The 17,058-nt window shown below is 48.1% G+C and overlaps 2 protein-coding genes across 2 annotated transcripts; one reads left to right on the top strand and one right to left on the bottom strand.

Moving 5' to 3' along the window:
- Nucleotide 1: 1 nt before the first annotated feature.
- SAMD00019534_027250 (hypothetical protein) lies at nt 2-1,601 on the bottom strand (the record flags this gene model as incomplete). The annotated part of the gene is made up of 3 exons (XM_012902023.1): nt 2-910; nt 996-1,437; nt 1,519-1,601. 3 exons carry the CDS (start codon nt 1,599-1,601, stop codon nt 2-4), a joined length of 1,434 nt encoding a protein of 477 aa, XP_012757477.1.
- A 1,077-nt stretch (nt 1,602-2,678) lies between these two features.
- SAMD00019534_027240 (hypothetical protein) lies at nt 2,679-17,001 on the top strand (the record flags this gene model as incomplete). Its single annotated transcript, XM_012902022.1, has 8 exons — nt 2,679-2,891; nt 2,989-3,995; nt 4,068-4,296; nt 4,357-15,939; nt 16,006-16,098; nt 16,163-16,436; nt 16,495-16,750; nt 16,809-17,001. The coding sequence occupies 8 exons, from the start codon at nt 2,679-2,681 to the stop codon at nt 16,999-17,001; spliced, it is 13,848 nt and encodes a 4,615-aa protein (XP_012757476.1).
- Nucleotides 17,002-17,058: the final 57 nt, after the last annotated feature.

Here is a 17,058-nt window from a genome sequence, read left to right as displayed (position 1 = left end):
CTTATCTCTTAAGGGTCTCGATGATCTGTGCAATTAAACTGTGAGTGATGCCTGGCTTGGCCTTCTCGGCATTGTCAAAGGCCATCTTGAGCTGAGCCAACGAGTTGATGACGTTCTCATCCTGAGTGCTCTTGAGCAGCTTGGACAGAACTGGGTAGATGACAGAGGTGAGAGCACTGGCTCTCTGTGGCTGGCCAACAGCGGAGCCGTTCTGAGCGCCGCCGGAGGTGGTCTGTGTTGGTGCGGCAGCGACCACTGGTGCAACTGCCACGGGTGCTGGCTGAGCCACTGGCTTTGGCACTGAAACTTGAGGCTGTTGTACGACTGGAGCCACGGCTGGTGTGCTGGAGGTTGTTCTTGGCTTGGGCTCCTCGACTCTTGGTGCTGGTGTGCTGACTGGTTGTGGCGTTGGAGTTGGTGTGACGACTGGTGCTGGTTTGGCGACGACTGGTGCGACGACTGGCGCAGCAGCCACTGGTGACTTGGCAGCCTTGATTGTGGGGAAGTCCCATCCGTCGTCCTCGTCCGCTCGACCCTGTCCGTCTCTGTCCTCATCCTCGTCGTCGTCGATACCACCACCGCCGTTCATCTGTAGCCACTTCTGGCGACGCTCAATGAGCTCGGTCAGACAGCTGGTCTTCTTGGCAGCCTTGATAAACTTGTTCTTTAGCAGCTCTTTTGCAGTTGGACGCAGGTTTGGATCCTTGTTCAGACACATCGCGCAGAACTCCTTGAAGCCCTTTGAGAAGTTGCCCTCGAGCGTTGGTGCTGGGTCCTTTGGGATCAAGAACAGGGCTCTCATTGGATGCAGGTCAGCTCTAGGTGGCTCACCCTTTGCCATTTCCAGTGCAGTGATACCCATACTCCAAATATCAGCTTTAGAATCATATCCTGTTTGTTTAATAACTTCCTATAATAGTTTGATTGATTGATTAAGCTGTGTTAGTAACACTGATTGATTGATTGAATGTATGATCAATCGATCGATGACTTACTGGAGCCATCCAAAATGGTGTTCCAACGAATGTATTCCTCTTTGTCATTTGATCGGTCAACTGTCCACTGACACCAAAGTCAGCAAGCTTGACATCACCGTTGGCGGCCAGAAGGATGTTGGCAGCCTTTATATCTCTGTGAATCTTGCCCTCAGAGTGGAGGTACTCAAGACCCTTGAGCAACTCCCTCAGGATGATGGCGATGAAGCCCTCGTCAATGAGAGCGGGCTTCATCAGATCGAGTACGGAGCCTCCGGCCAAGAACTCCATGATAATCCACAGCTTTGTGCCCTTCAAATAAGAACCAAAGTATTTCGTAACGAATGGACTCTCGCACTGTGACAACACATTGATCTCCTGCTGAATGTCCTCAATCTCATCCTCTGCATCTTCCAAATCGATGATCTTGATGGCTATAACCTCATTGGTCTTCTTATTTATACTATATTAATCATTCATTGATTGAATTGAGTGTTAGACTTGATCGATTGATTGATTGATTGATTGAACAGTCTAGACGTACCCTTTGAACACCTCACCGAATGAACCCTTTCCGATCTTCTCTTGCTTGAGGTATAACTCTTCTGGATCTCCCTTTTTGCTCATTCTCTGTCAACTTTGTTTATGATATGATTTACAATGATTGATTGATTGATCGATTGAATGAATTATGTTTTTGATTAATGATACAACTGTATAGCACAACAACAACAACAACAACAATCTCTATTATTATTATATATTATTGTTATTTATATTATATATATATATATATTATTATTATTATTTAGATGGTCAAATGTACTCTGAGATGACTCTATTTGTGAATGTGTGTGTGTATGTGTGTGTGTGTGTGTGTGTTGGTGTTTATGTGTTTGGTAGTAGTGTGTGTGTCTATGTATGCTTATGGTGGTGCTTGTCAACGAAGAGAGTGATGTGTGAGATTAGTGTGTGATTGGATTGAAAAAAAAAAGATTAAAATAAATAATCAAAAAAAATCGATCTCACTCTCCAAATCAAAAAAACACACCCTTCCCCTTTGTTTTTGTTCTGTTCACTTTACAGTCGGCAACATGGTCGATATCATATCAGGGACAAGTGCAATCAATTATCCATGTAGACGACAGACATTGAAGCGCTCACCACCTCCTTGGGCTGCCATCTACATCAATGGAATTCCAAAGTATAATGATCCTCGTGTTGGTGGCTGGCATGCCTGAAACGTACAGATTTGTGATTCCATGGAATCGATCTTCAGATTCTTTGAAGGGATTAGAAAGTCCTATCTTCATTCTCACTATTGCCAATGTCCTTGTATGGTAGATTGATTGATTGATTGATTGATAGAATGTCTACGTCTATGTGTTTGAATGGTATTCAAAATAAGATTGCTGTAACCAAAGTTGCAAATTACGATGAATGATGCAGACCCGTCGTCATTCAGATCACAACCTGCGACAACACAACAACTAAACACAACTTCAGACCCCCCCATGAGCTCACTTTTTGCAACTATTATCTCTGTTTGACAAAACAATAATCAGATTCCTTCCTTTGCAGACAGGAACATTCATGTTCCTTTATCCGAACAACCAAACAAATACATAACAACTACAATTATATATCAATATATATTCTTATAATCTCATCATTCAAAATAGAATAGTAGAATATCTATAAAGAATGTTCGAGTCAATTGTAACGGATATCATTGCAAAATATATTGGAGAGTATATAAAGAACTTATCATCTGAGCAGCTAAAGGTGAACATATTCTCTGGCAATGTCATCCTACGTAATCTTGAGATCAAAGGCGAGGCCCTACAATCATTCAAGCTGCCACTACACGTTCAAAAGGGCATCATTGGCACTCTAGAGCTTAAGATCCCATGGACTGTATGTTGTTGAAACATTGTTTGAATGATTGAATGAATGAGTTAGTGATTGGAATATGACCCTGACGCGCATGACACCAACCTTGAAACAACAACAGAACTTAAAGTCAATGCCAGTGATTTTGGAAATAGATTCGATATGCTTGTACGCCATTCCACAGACTGGCTTTGAATATAATGAACAGGAGGAGCGAAGGAAGATGCAGGAGGATAAACAGAAGAAGTTGGACAAGTATGAGTTGGTGCGCAGTTGGAAGGAGGGCGGCCAGGGTGCGTCGGACGCGCCCTCAGCCCAGCAGCAAGACACGTTTATGTCGAATGTCATGTCCAAGATCCTGAACAACATCGAGATCAAGATCAACACATTCCATCTGCGATACGAGGAGGTGCGCAACGGCAAGGTTTACTCGCTGGGCATGTCGTTTGGCTCGCTGTCGGCCTACTCCACTGATGGAAAGTTCGCCCGCCGCAAGTTCCACGAGGGCGGCGCCATCAGCAACGAGACAGTCTACAAGTTTGTCGAGCTGTCCGACTTTTCCATATATCTCAACAGCGACGACACGTCCGTCTCCACTCTGTCCAACGACGAGATGCAGCGATACCTCAAGAGTCGCACGGGCAGCAGCGGGGTGGCGCTGGGCGAGCATCGTTACATCCTCAAACCCATCACAGTGACACTGCGCATCGAAATCAACAAGAACCTCAGCATGGACACGGCTGTGCCCAAGATGAAGATACAGTGCCAGTTCGAGGAGGTGTCGTTCTACCTCGAGGAGAACCAATACCAGACCATCCTCAAGCTACTGTCCACGATCAACAGCTACACACAGGAGCTCAAGTATCTCAAGTACCGGCCAAAGCTGCGACCCAAGCAGGATCCAAAGGCATGGTGGAGGTACTGCGCACAGGTGTATCGCGAGTCGATTCGCGAGCGTATTCAACAGCGATCGTGGAGTTTCATTCAGAAGCGTCGACAGAACAGGAAGGAGTACGTCAGTCTATTCAAGAAGCTACAAGGGGTTGAGTGGATCGACCCCATCACAGAGAAGGAGACAAAGAGGCTACAAGAGATGGAAGAGTCATTAAGCTTTGAAGATATAGTGTAGTACGTACATTGCTCACATGACACATGTGGAACTATTCCCAATCACTCACACTCACTCGATCAATCAAACAGTTTTAGATCATTAGCAAGAAGAGAGTTGGCAAAGGAACAAGCCATTGCAGACTCAAAGAAGGGAGAGTTCTATAGCTCAGTGAACAGGACAAGGTTCTTTGGCTTTTGGAACAAGGCTAACGAGCCAAAGATGAGCATCCAACTTACCAAGGAGCAACAAGATGAGATATACAAATCCATCGAGTACGACGAGATTGCCCTCGGTGCAACGATTGAGATGCCTCCAGAGGTATGTCCAACATCCATACCTACATCCACATCACATCATCTAACAATCAATCACTCATAGTATATACAAAACATACTGGAGGTCAAGGTGGAGGCCATTGTATTCACAGTGATTGGTGGACGAAAGGGCGAGGGTAACCTGTTGAAGTCCTACCTGAACAATATAACATTCAAGATGTCACAAAGAGCGCAGGGTGTGAGGTTAGACCTCGACTTGGAGTCATTCAACGTCATTGATCATTTCAATGCCGACAGTCTCTTCCCTTATGTAATCACCTCATCACCACGCTTCAAGAACAACCGCAGCATCAGTGGCAACAACAGTCCAATCAAAGACAACAAGGACAACAACAACATCAACAAGCATGAACATCTATTCAACATTGTGATGGAGACCAACCCGATATCAAGCACATATGACTATCGACTCAGCCTTCAATTGAATATGTTGGAGATCATTGTCAACAAGACACAGATCGAGCGATTGATTGACTTTGCCACGCCTAAGGACAATGTTAATCTGTTCTCTTTGTCGTCCGTGGCAATGGAGGAGTTGATAATGCTCAAGGAGATGACCATCTTTCAGATGTGGGACGCAGTCAATCATCACAAGACAATAGATCTCCACGTGGATGCCAAGGCTCCAACGGTCATCATCCCTGAACACTTCAATCGCCAGGACACCTCACTGTTGGTCATCGATCTGGGCAACTGCCTAATGTACAGCGATGTCAGCCAGAAGACTGTCAAGACAAAGAAGACTGCGCCACGCCCAGACCTGGGCGCGCCTCTTCTGCAACAGTTGGCCAGCAGCGGCGACCAGAGCGAGTTGGAGAATGGTCTAAAGGAATCGGACCTTTATGATTACTATCGAGTGGAGCTCTCATCAATCAGAGTTCTGCTGGCGCGCAATGATCAAGAGTGGTGGCGAGTTCCGTCCGGTCCGAGTGGCGAGCGGGGCGTGCCCTTCCCGTTGGTCGAAGAGATGGCCATCAGCATGAACATTCAGAACTGCATAGAGCCGAACGAGTTGTCACTGGCCATCTTCAAGGTGAGCGGCACACTGCCTGAAGTGAAGATCAACATCTCCGACGCCACCTACCTCCAGCTCTACCAGATGGCCAGGACGCTGACCACTGAGTCCTCGCATACCACCCACGCCTACAATCAACTCATGGACACATTGTCCTCGTCAAGGCCCTCTGAAACATTTGTCGACGTCAGTCAGATGGAGATCAAGCTGTCTGATGCCTATCGCCAGGTGTTGGTGCGACGCAAGCTATTCGATGGCGACTTCACCCTCCAGCGCGTCTTGGTCGATGTGTACAGCAGTCGAACTACTATTGGGGCACAGACAACAACACGCCAGCTCATCCAATTGCGTGTCCACGAGCTACAGCTTCAGGTGAAGAAGAGGACTTATGATTATTCAGGATCACTACTGCTTGGCAAGATGGAGATTGACGATTGCTTGGAGCAGCACAGCAGGTTCTCACATTTGGTGACATCACAATCACGACTTGAGGACCAGGTCACCAAAGACCTGATATCAATCACGATTGGCATGATCGAGAAGCAATCACCAGAGTATACAGGTGTCGATGTGTTTGTCGACTTTAACTTTGGCGAGTTGAACATCAACTACAATCCCAAGTCAATCGGACATGTCATGACCTACCTCGACTACTGTCTCGAGGAGACCTATCGACTGCAAGAGGAGATGTTGGAGAATGGCCTGTCGCCCAACATACCAATCGCCACCTCCCCCTCACCTTCGCCCACAAAGGCACCTTTGGCAAGCTCATCAACAACATCCCTCCTGGCTCAAAGTAGTGGGACAATGGTCAACAACAACAGCAGCAACAACAGTGCATCGAGTGGCTTGAGTGTTATACAAGCCAAGGCAACAGTACACTCATTGTCAATCTCATTGAATGATGAGGGCGTGGAGATTGGAATGTTCTCAATCAATAGGTTCATGGTCAAGGAATGCACGGTCAATGGAAGAGAGTTCGACATTGAGGGCCATCTGGACAGCATCACCGTGGAGTCATTTGTTGATCAGTGCGCCGATGGACAATCATTCAAGATGCTGACGCCAAAGAATCTGGATGTGTCCATGGCCACGTTCAAGTACCGTTCATTCAATGGTCACCGCGGTGCCACTGTCAAGCGTGACTTTGACTCTGAGGTCACACTCAATCTGCGGTCCATCCACGTCACCGTCCTCGTTGACTTTATTCTTCGCACCAAACACTTGATCCAGCTTCCATTCAAGACGCTCAAGTATGCCACCATATACAGCAACACCAACAACAGCAACTTAGCAGAGGACAACGTAGATAGTGGCACAGTGGCCACACCACAGAGGCCATCAATCATTTCCAAGGTTAGCAAGACGAACTACACCATTCAACTCGAGTCACCTCAGATTGTGCTGTTGAGTAGTGACCATCTCGCGACTAGTGACGACAGGATCATCTCTGAATTGGGCTCAATTGAGATATCCACAGTTCTCAAACGTTGTGTGGAGCCAGGTGTTGGTGAGGAGGTGGAGTGGGAGGTCATCCAGGCAACCCTGCGTGATATGAACATCAAAACATTAAGAGCAGGTCGCCATCATCAGGTCCTGCACGATCTGTCCATTGGAGCAACGATCGAGACCATGCTCTGTTCCACCAAGACTCAGTTGCCCATCCCATCCAGTGTAGTAGCAGTCCAAAAGCGAACACATATCGATATCAAAGAGATTGCGTTGCAGTTTGAGGACCTGGAGCATTCACTCATTGTCGGCGTCGTCAAGGATGTATTGGAAAAGGTGTCATCATCATCACAGCAACAGAGCCAGAGGAAGCTCAATGCGTCCAGTGGCACAGCCTTGAAGAAGCCTCTGCAAGTCGACGACCGTGCTCACCAGATAAGTGTGGACCTACAACAATTCACTCTGCTGCTCCAATTGGATGAACATCATGATTTTGGTCAGATTGCATTGAACAAGTTTAATGTCCGATCCGAGTCAAACAGCTTGTCCACCTCCACATTCATCGGATCACTCCAATCACTCACTCTGCGAGACATGCGACCAGATGCCAAAGGTACCCGCATGTTTGAGACAGTGCTGGCACCCCTCGCGTCCAACGATGCCCAACTATCATTCAAGTTCACCACATTCAACGACCCTTCGCAATCACCTATGGATGGCTGGAATAGTTGTCTCGCACTTGACATGTCGCCCACATGCATCACAGCATCTGCAGGCTTCCTACTTGGTCTGAAGGACTTCTTCTTGTTGCCATTCACAAGCAGACTGACCGATGAGATGAGGGCGCATCCAATGTCATTCAACATCCCCTTGTTGGCAGACATTCAAACACCGTCCAGGATGAAGTTGGACATCAATGTGCGTCAGCCTAAAGTCTTGCTGCCCGTGTCACCATTCTCCAGCGATCACATCATGATGTCACTTGATCACATCTCAATCACCAACTCATTCGTTGATTGGTCGATTGGTGAGCATGAGACAACATTTCCAGTTGAGTCGATCGTCATTCACATTGCCGATGTCACGCTCAGTGCACAGGTTGGTACTGAGACCACACTCACTCGCCAACCATTTGACATCAAGATTGATTACCAGGCTATACAAGCATCATTTGTCAACACACTCGAGGTACTTGCACGCCAAGCGCAGCCCACCACTGTTGGTCTGATGGTATCGCCCCTGGTCTTGGACATGGACGAGAGCAACTATATCCAGTTTACAGATATGGTGGCACAGGTCTTCCGATCACTGGATGATGTGCCACCACTCAAGCTCAGAAGTGCCAATCCCGGAATGCTCGACCTCATTATGCTTCAGGCCACACCAGACGTCGTGGCCAAGCTGCCAGACATATTTGGAATGCGTATCAATGTCACACTGGAGCAGATCAAGCTTGAGCTGCGATCACACCTCGAGCACTCGGACCCTTTTGCCAACGTGTGGATACATGATGTACAGCTGGCCGTTGACATGGCCACTGTTCCACGACCCAAGAAGATGTATGTCAAGGGCAGTGTACAGCAATTGGAGGTCTTTGATCGTCGCATTCACTTCAATCATGATGCCATCAATCATAATGATCGCGCATTCTGCTGTCGTGACCCTATGATCAAGATGATGGAGTTCACCTACCTCTCGTTGGACCCAAAGTCAGCAGCGGCAAAAGATCACACATCAGACCTGGTATTCAACATGAATGGGCTACTCACACAGGCCTATCCCGCATTCTTGTTGCGCGTCTGGGACTCTGTGGCCATATCTTTGACCTCTGTGTTTGGCACCTATTCCACAGACAAGTACAGACCAGCCAACGCTATCCATCTGTCGCCCGTCAAGCCAGTAGCAGACAGCAGGATGCGTATGAACGTTCGCTTTGACAGACCATTAATCAAGCTGTGTCAGGGCTATCAACATCAAGATCACTGTCAGATGTTCCTCGAGCCAGACCACATCATTCTGATCAACAAGTTCACTGAGTTGTCGAAGGCCGAGGCTGTACAACGAGGTAGCACCCATTCGACATCAATGCACATTCATATCGATGATGTCTCGATTACGCTGGTTGACCACACCAAGGACAACAGGGCAAGGATTGCGTCCAGTCTCAACCTTGATGTCACGATGGAGGGTGGCAGTGGTGAGCCGCAACACTTCTCAATCCTCACCAATGCCCTTAGACTGTCACTTGATCAACATCAATTCTCCAGCCTCTACAACTGCACAAACCATGCATTGGAGTGTCACTATCAGCTTGCTCATCAGAGCCAGGCTGGCTTCCTTCGTCCAGGCCCGACACCTAAACAAACAGACATGTTTGTCAATCTTGAGATGGAGTCATTTACAATGGAGCTCATTGATACTGTCACCGCCGCCACGCCATTTGCAACACTCTCCCTACAGCATCTCAATGTCGACACATCGATGCTTGGCACGGGCGGCATGGTGGTCAATGGCTCACTCGCAGACTTTACCCTCCAGGACATCCGCGACGCTCAGCCGACCAGATTCATCGTCGCTCAACATGGCGCTCAGCCTTCATCAGTGTCCTTTGCGTACAAGTCGCATAAGGAACGCAATGCAGATGGATGGGACTCAGAGGTGGAGGCCACTGTCAAGCATTTCGAGCTCTCGCCATTCCCCCTGGACATATTGTTGGCAGTCAAATCTTTCCTGCTCAATCCAGTCACGGCCAACCCCATTGCACAGAGTCCTAGTTCTAAAGGCGGAGATGATAATCACATGAGGTTGGCATTGGTGTGTCAGCACTCACGAGCCTTGCTAAGCAGCCCATCCATTCCGAATGATCATGTGGTGATCTCTGTGGACAGCTTGGAGATGCATAACATGCTGATCAATGATGCATCTTATGAGCTCGAGAGATGGATCTACGACGTTGCATCACTATGTGTTGACATTGAACGACTGGGTATGAGAACAAAGCTTCTCACTGACCTGGACCTACGAGCCAACACCGACACGATCAAGCACTACGATCAATTCCTGTCGTCTCTCAACGACCAACACACAGCGCCACCTCACTCCAAGACCCAGCTTGCGCTCAAGGATCTAAATATCTCACTCTCACAGTCCAACTATCAATTCCTTCATCAGCTCTACACATCCTTTGCAAGCCCAGCCCAACCAACAACAAGCACAACTGCTACCACTGCCACAGAGACAAGATCCTACGCCTATGTAATATCTACCAAGATATCAACATTCCAGTTGCTGCTAATTGATGGACACAATCATAGACTAGCCACAGTGTCATTGGATGGCCTTGAGTCCAATGTGGTGCTGTCCGATGCACCTGGTGATGGCGAGGTGCAGGTGATTGGATCACTGCATACTCTTCGACTGGAGGATTCACGACACGAGATGTCTCGATCAAGATTCCCTACAATCTTTGGTATCAACAAGCAGGTCCAACCTGGCATATCATTCAAGTACCAGCAGTTGGGACAATCAAAGAGAGCCAGCGTGGACATTGAGAACGCCAATATTGTACCAATATTTGATCTGTTCACTGCCATTCAACAATACTTCCAACCGACTTCATCTGACATGGTAGTTGCTCATGATGCCCCAAAGACAAGCATGCTACAGTACACAATGACACTCAAGTCCTCCAACATTGTGATGCCATATAGCAATTATGAGTTGCCGGAGCATTTATCGTGTCATGTTGGTCTTGTAACAATCAACAACGGTGATGATGAACTTGCCCATGACATCGATCAGATACTCATGAGGATTTGGTCCATGTCAATCACTCCACGTTCATTCCATGGAGAGATCGGACCAAAGATATTAATGGACATGGATGTCGATATCAACATGCAATCACTCGTTCACAATCAATCACAACTGCTTGACAAGCCCATAACAAGCATCACTGTCAACGTTGGCACCATTAAGATGGCATTGGATGCACAGCAATATCTATTCCTGTACAACACACTGAATGCCAATCTCAAGCGTTACTACGAGTTCAAGCATGGTCCCTATCCATTGCAGCCATTGGTCGCTCAGCCTCTTCCCCAGCAGGACAATGATGTTGATGCAGTACAGCTTGACATGAGGGTCGTGTTCAACATCCAGTCACTGGCTATGGAGATGTGCTTTGCACACTTCTCACCAACATTCCTCACATTGAACCAGCTCTCAATGGACATCGATATGACCTCCCGCAAGATGGTCGTCCAAGGAACTGCCAACGATCTGATAATCAGCAATGGCAACCCTTACAACTGCGTACACAATCAGTTGCTCACAAAGGACAATCAACAACAGGATGTCTTTGTGTTCACTTTTATCTTGCATGCAGCGACACAGCCTGTTGACTATGACTCTGAGTTCGAGATGGAGTTGCGCTCAATCCAGTTGGTGTCAATGTTGGGCGCACTCATCAGGGTCAAGGACTTCCTCATGGAGCCTTTGTCCGTCCCGGTTGTATCCCCGCCCAACGCACTCACAAGAGGACGCCCATCCAGAATGAAGCAGACAATCAATATGGCCCCATGGACCCTGCTCATCCCTGCCACTGACTCCAGCCACGACGCTGTCTTGATCAACTTTGGCACCACGCACATATCCAATCTTTATCGGGACTGTTGCATCAGTGGCGACATTGTTCAACCTGTCGAGGTGATGCAGATCGTCATCAGCCAGCTATCACTATTCACTAGTCGCGATGGCATCAAGCGGGCCATATCCAACAGTATCGAGTGCAGCATTGACATTGAGAAGCTGTTTACAGTGCACGAGGTATTGTGCGAGGATCAGAGAATGGCCGTGTCCATCCCCAAGCTGGAGCTCATACTCAATCAAGACGATTATCGATTCTTCTACTTTGTGTTCACATCTGATTGGATGCGATTTGGCGCGCCCAATGATCGACCAGTCGTCGTGCCACCACCCTTTGCACCGCCACTGCCTCAGCTGCTCAATCACAGATTCGTCTACATCCCGCCCGAGCACAGTGAGCAGATGCGAGTCTCAGAGAACCAGTTCTCATCGCCACTGGGCTTTGTGCACATTGCCAACGACTCACCTCGTCGCATGAAGGTATCATGCGAGATTGGCCGATTGTCAATGGCCGTCAGCCACACCGACAGCAACGTGGACCCTATCGCCTCATTGGAGATCAACCAGGTCAGTGTCAACTATCATCAACTACGCAACAATGACAACAAGATTGAGATGATGGTGCGATCTGTGCAGCTGGTCGACGAGCGAACTGATGCTCCATCAGTTTTCAAGGAGATCCTCACAAGGAAGACACGAGCCAATCAAGGCCCGCCACATCTCTATATCGAGTCCCTGATTGACGCACAGAAGAATCGCAACTATGTCTCAATCAACTGTGACCACCCATTGTTGTTCGTCTCACCCGACTCCATCCTGCCCATCATGGAGTTCTTCACATCGATCAAGAACCCATTGACCAAGTACCAGGTGGCGCCCCCACAGCCCAGCACACGTCCAGACAATCATTTCAGATTCTACCTCAAGGTAATCAAACCCAAGTTGTTGCTGGTGGAGAACGAGACACAACAGAACACGAGAGCATTGGTCGTGAAGATGCCCATTGAGTTCCATTATAGCTTCACGCCCGAGAAGAACTTGACGATGGAGCTCAAGGCCTCGAGGTGTCAGGTGTTCAGGACGACGCCATTCTCAGACACTGAGGGTATCTCCTCCACGCCACTGACCAACAGCTTTGCCTTTGACTTCATATTCATTCACTTTGCCGAGAATGATCAGCGTACGATCAACATCCGATTCCAGGCGCTCAATATCTTCCTGTCATACAAGGACATGATGTTGATCAATCGAATCTTTAGCAATCTGTCACTGCCCCCTGGTACCGCTCCCGGTGGTGCCAGCGCACCGCTACCAGCATCCGCCCCCAATTCACAGCAGTCCAAGTCGCTAAATTCACCTATACGCCCCGAGGACTCATTCAAGCTGATGCACAAGACACGCATTAAGTTGGACTTTGTGGGCCGCGTCAACTTGACCCTGTTGGACGAGGCACAGTCTGTCACCCTCCAAGATATACCATTCCTGCAGTTGACAATGGGTGACCTGTCCAGCAACTTCTGGGGCTGGTCAGACTACAGCTTCACGACGACTAGCTGCATGCTCAAGGTGGAGGTGTTCAATCACAAGCATATGGCATTCGACTCCCTCGTCGAGCAGTTCCCGCTCACAGTCCAGCTACTTAGTGCCGACGATCCCAAGACCAAGATATCGATCAGGACAGAGGACTTGGTCAACATCAACTTGTCGCACCCATTCATCTCCTCCTTGGCTCGCTTCTATGAGAACATTCAAATCACCAACGACAAGGAGAACCGACAGCAACATCAACAGCAGCAACAACAGCAGCAGGAACAGCAGGAGCAACTCCAGAGATGTAGCTCAAACATCAATATTGTGGTCGATGACACCAGCGAGCACTCATCAGACTCATCGACTCCATCGTCCTATGAGCCAAAGTCCTCGTCGCCATCACTCAAGCCCTTCACACCTCCATTGCGACACTCATTCTCACCGATAGGATCATACTCGTCTCTGCGAGATCTTGAAGCAGCAGCGTCATCATCGTCACCGTCAGTCGTTCCCTGGAAGAGTAGAGACTCTCCATCACTGATGTCCTCATTGGAGGACCCCAAGCAAACTCTGTCCGCATCGATCATTGCACACACCAAGCGTGATTCCACCAAGTCATCAGTTATCCTCACACACTTCCACAACAAACATCGAAGAACCATGTCCAACTCGATCAACTCGCAGCAGCTCTTCAACACAGTTGGCCAGAACCTCATATGGATTGTCAACCTCACAGGAAAGGACATCCAATTCTATGTTGAGGAGCTCCAACTCATACAGCCAGCATCCGCCCAGGAGCCTGGCATGCGTCGCAACGATGGAAGTTGGGGCAGTAACATGAAGCTGTCACCCTCGGCATCATCCGCATCAATGGCACCTGACGCAGTGGACTCTGACGACGAGGATGATCTGTCCAGCTCAGCAAGGACTAAGATCAACAGACAGGTGTACCATCTGAAGAACAGAGAGAAGCGACCAATTGAGCTCAGCTCTGTGTTGTTCAAGAGTCGTGACTTCCGTACCCTGGGCTCACTCAACGCTCACATTGCACTAAAGTTCACCGACTCGGACAAAGATGAGCAGTGGATATCGGGCGTGTCGATCAACATGATTGGAGATAACTACTACTTCCCGCCCTCGAACCAAGGCACCAACATCATTGTGTGTGAGGTAGGCTGGAATGAGTCCAACGAGAACAAGATCGCCACGTTGCGCTCCCCGATCATCGTGCGCAACTCCACCACGGTTCCCATCGACATTCTCATTCTCTCGGGCAAACAAGACCGACATGTATTTGGACCTGTGGCCGTAGACGACAACTTCTACATCCCTGTAGAGTACTTCAACTACAACAGCTTCATCACCATTCGTCCATCAGACATTGACCTCTCCTTCGATATGGACAACGCTCTTGATCTTGTCGACTCATCATCATGGCCAGCATCACATCTCTTTTCCCCATTCAAGGTTGCGTCTGCCCCTGTCGCGTCCACTTCCAACCTCAACAACTCCAACAACCCCAACAACAACAACCACTCCAGCAACAACATCGGTAGTAGCCCGGGCATCAACAGAAGCCAATCGATATCACGAGCCCTACCATTGGACAGGTTCCACCTTGCCCTTCTCTCACAGCCAGGCATACGATGCGAGAAGACAGGACTCATTTCAAACACCCTGGTCATATGCCCGCCGTTGATCATTGAGAACTCGCTCTACTGTGACATTGAGATACGCATTCACAATCACAGCGAGGTCAAGCGTGGCAGCAGGACAGACTACAATCGATCACTCCAACAACGTCCGCCCACATTCCTCTTGTCGGGTAAGCAGACACCCTTCTACACTCAGTGTCGCGACGACGTTGGCATGACCCTATGTCTACGAGGTGTGGGCAAAGAGGTGTATTTCCATCTCTACTACATGCTTGAGGGCACAGGCTCTGGCAGTGGCTTCATCCAAAGGACACCAATGGCGTCAGACAACGAAGGATCGGGCACCTCCTTCACACAGGACCTGTCATACCAATGTCTGGACAATGGCTACACGATGCAACTCAAGGTAGACCACAGATTCGAAGGTGGATGCCACATTGCCACTATCTACACGACAAACGCAGTGAGCAATCATACGATGATTCCCTTTGTGTTGCGTCCCTCTATTCCTGGCCTCAAGTCTGCTCCCCATGTCACACTTCAGAGTAACGAGACACCTATCATGTTGTCGCACGACAAGTTCACGCTATCCCATCCGTCGTTCCCCGAGATCACATCCAAGGAGTTTGACATCATTCTGGGCAAGGAGGACATCATCGAGATCCAGTTGCATGGTCGAGACACGATGAAGCTGCAGTTCAGGGTGTTTGTCAACATATCCAACGCGAGCAAGGTGTTCTTCCGTACTCGTATCGTCGACATCTACCCTCGCTTCTGCCTTGTCAATAGACTACCCCTGACTCTGTCCTACACACAGTTCTCCCGCGACATGGTCAAGATGGCCAGCGACAGTCTCGAACTGGCCCCCGACGCTCAGATCCCATTCCATTGGTTCAACGGCATGTCCGAGCAGCTGATCGCAGTCACAATGTCAAGCAGCGAGTCAGCGCACTGGGGCTGGTCCTCTGGTGCGCGCATCGACATGGTGGGCACACATTACATCAAGTTGCTACATTCACAGGACAGCAGCATCGAGCAGATCATCAAGGTAGATGTGGTGGACACGAACGAGTCGATAATGGTAGTGTTCCATCCAGCCGACCCAATCTCACTTCCGTTCCATCTAAAGAACGACACCAATGTCAGCATGACCTTTGTACAGAAAGCACCAGGTTCCAAACGCTATCAACTGTTGCCCAACGATCATATCTACTTTACATGGGACCATCCCACCGCCGAGCAGAAGATACTCGTCTACCTTGATTCCAATCCGAATGCAGTGGAGATCAACTTGAACAAGATCAAGAACTTCAAGACCATCAAGTATAATGTATGTATTATTCCATCAACGTTCTGTTCAATCACTCATACTAATACAACTCTACATAACAATCAGGGCCAAGTTATATACCCAGTGTCACAGGCTGTCAATGGTGTCACAAGAGAGCTCACATTCTCATACCATCATGAGGAGGTCAAGGTCGTTGACGTAAGTATCCATCCATCCATCAAATCAATCCAACGCTCACATACTCATACACATCCACATCCAGTTGATTGAGTTTGCAGTTGAGTTATCATTCGAGAAGATTGGAATTTCGATCATCAATGACGTTCCAGAGGAACTCATCTACATCTTGCTCAAGGACACATCACTATGGTACAGCTCCTCCAACATTACGCAAACATTATGGGTCACGATCGACGACATCCAAATCGACAATCAAAAGACAGACACTGATTATCCCGTACTCCTATACTGTGAGAAGAAGCTCAATGGCAAGAGTCTGCCATTCCTTGAGTTCTCGGCCATCAAGTTGAACAAGGGTAACATAGTCCACCACATCACCTAATCGACATGTTGACTAACACCATCACATTCCAGAGAACTTTGATTACTACGACTTGATTGCTTTGTACCTCAATGAGATATATGTTCAGATTGATGACATCACATTGATCAATCTTTACTCATTCTACTCCAAGTTGCCGCTGGACAAGTTTTGGTCAAGTTCCAAAGGTGCTGCTGTTGCCAATGTTGAGCAGCCAAGCATGTTCTATATCAAATGGTTGATCATTGCAGAGATCCAACTCTACTTGACATTCAGTATCACCAGAGATGGTATACTCAGTAACTACAAGTATGTATACTCGATATCCTCCACTCCACTGTTCGATGCTAACTCCATTCATAAACAGCAAACTCCCTGCACTTAGATTGCTCGTTCCTTCATTGGGCAAGTCATTGGGACAGTTGGAGAACGCACCACTCAAGATCAACTCGCTTGGCATTAAGAATGTGTTTACGACCCAGCACAACCTTCAAGAGCACCTCTATTCACATTACAACAAACAGATGAAGAGACAGGTAAGCATGACATTCAATCCATGATACTCAACCATGCTAACCATCAACAAACAGATACATATTATATTAGGATCATCTAAT

The sequence above is a fragment of the Acytostelium subglobosum genome, assembly GCF_000787575.1.
Source record: "Acytostelium subglobosum LB1 DNA, scaffold: scaffold4, whole genome shotgun sequence".
In the NCBI taxonomy this organism is placed as follows: Eukaryota; Evosea; class Eumycetozoa; order Acytosteliales; family Acytosteliaceae; genus Acytostelium; species Acytostelium subglobosum.
Note: the sequence above shows the minus strand (reverse complement) of the source record. Positions and strands in the feature narration are given on the sequence as shown.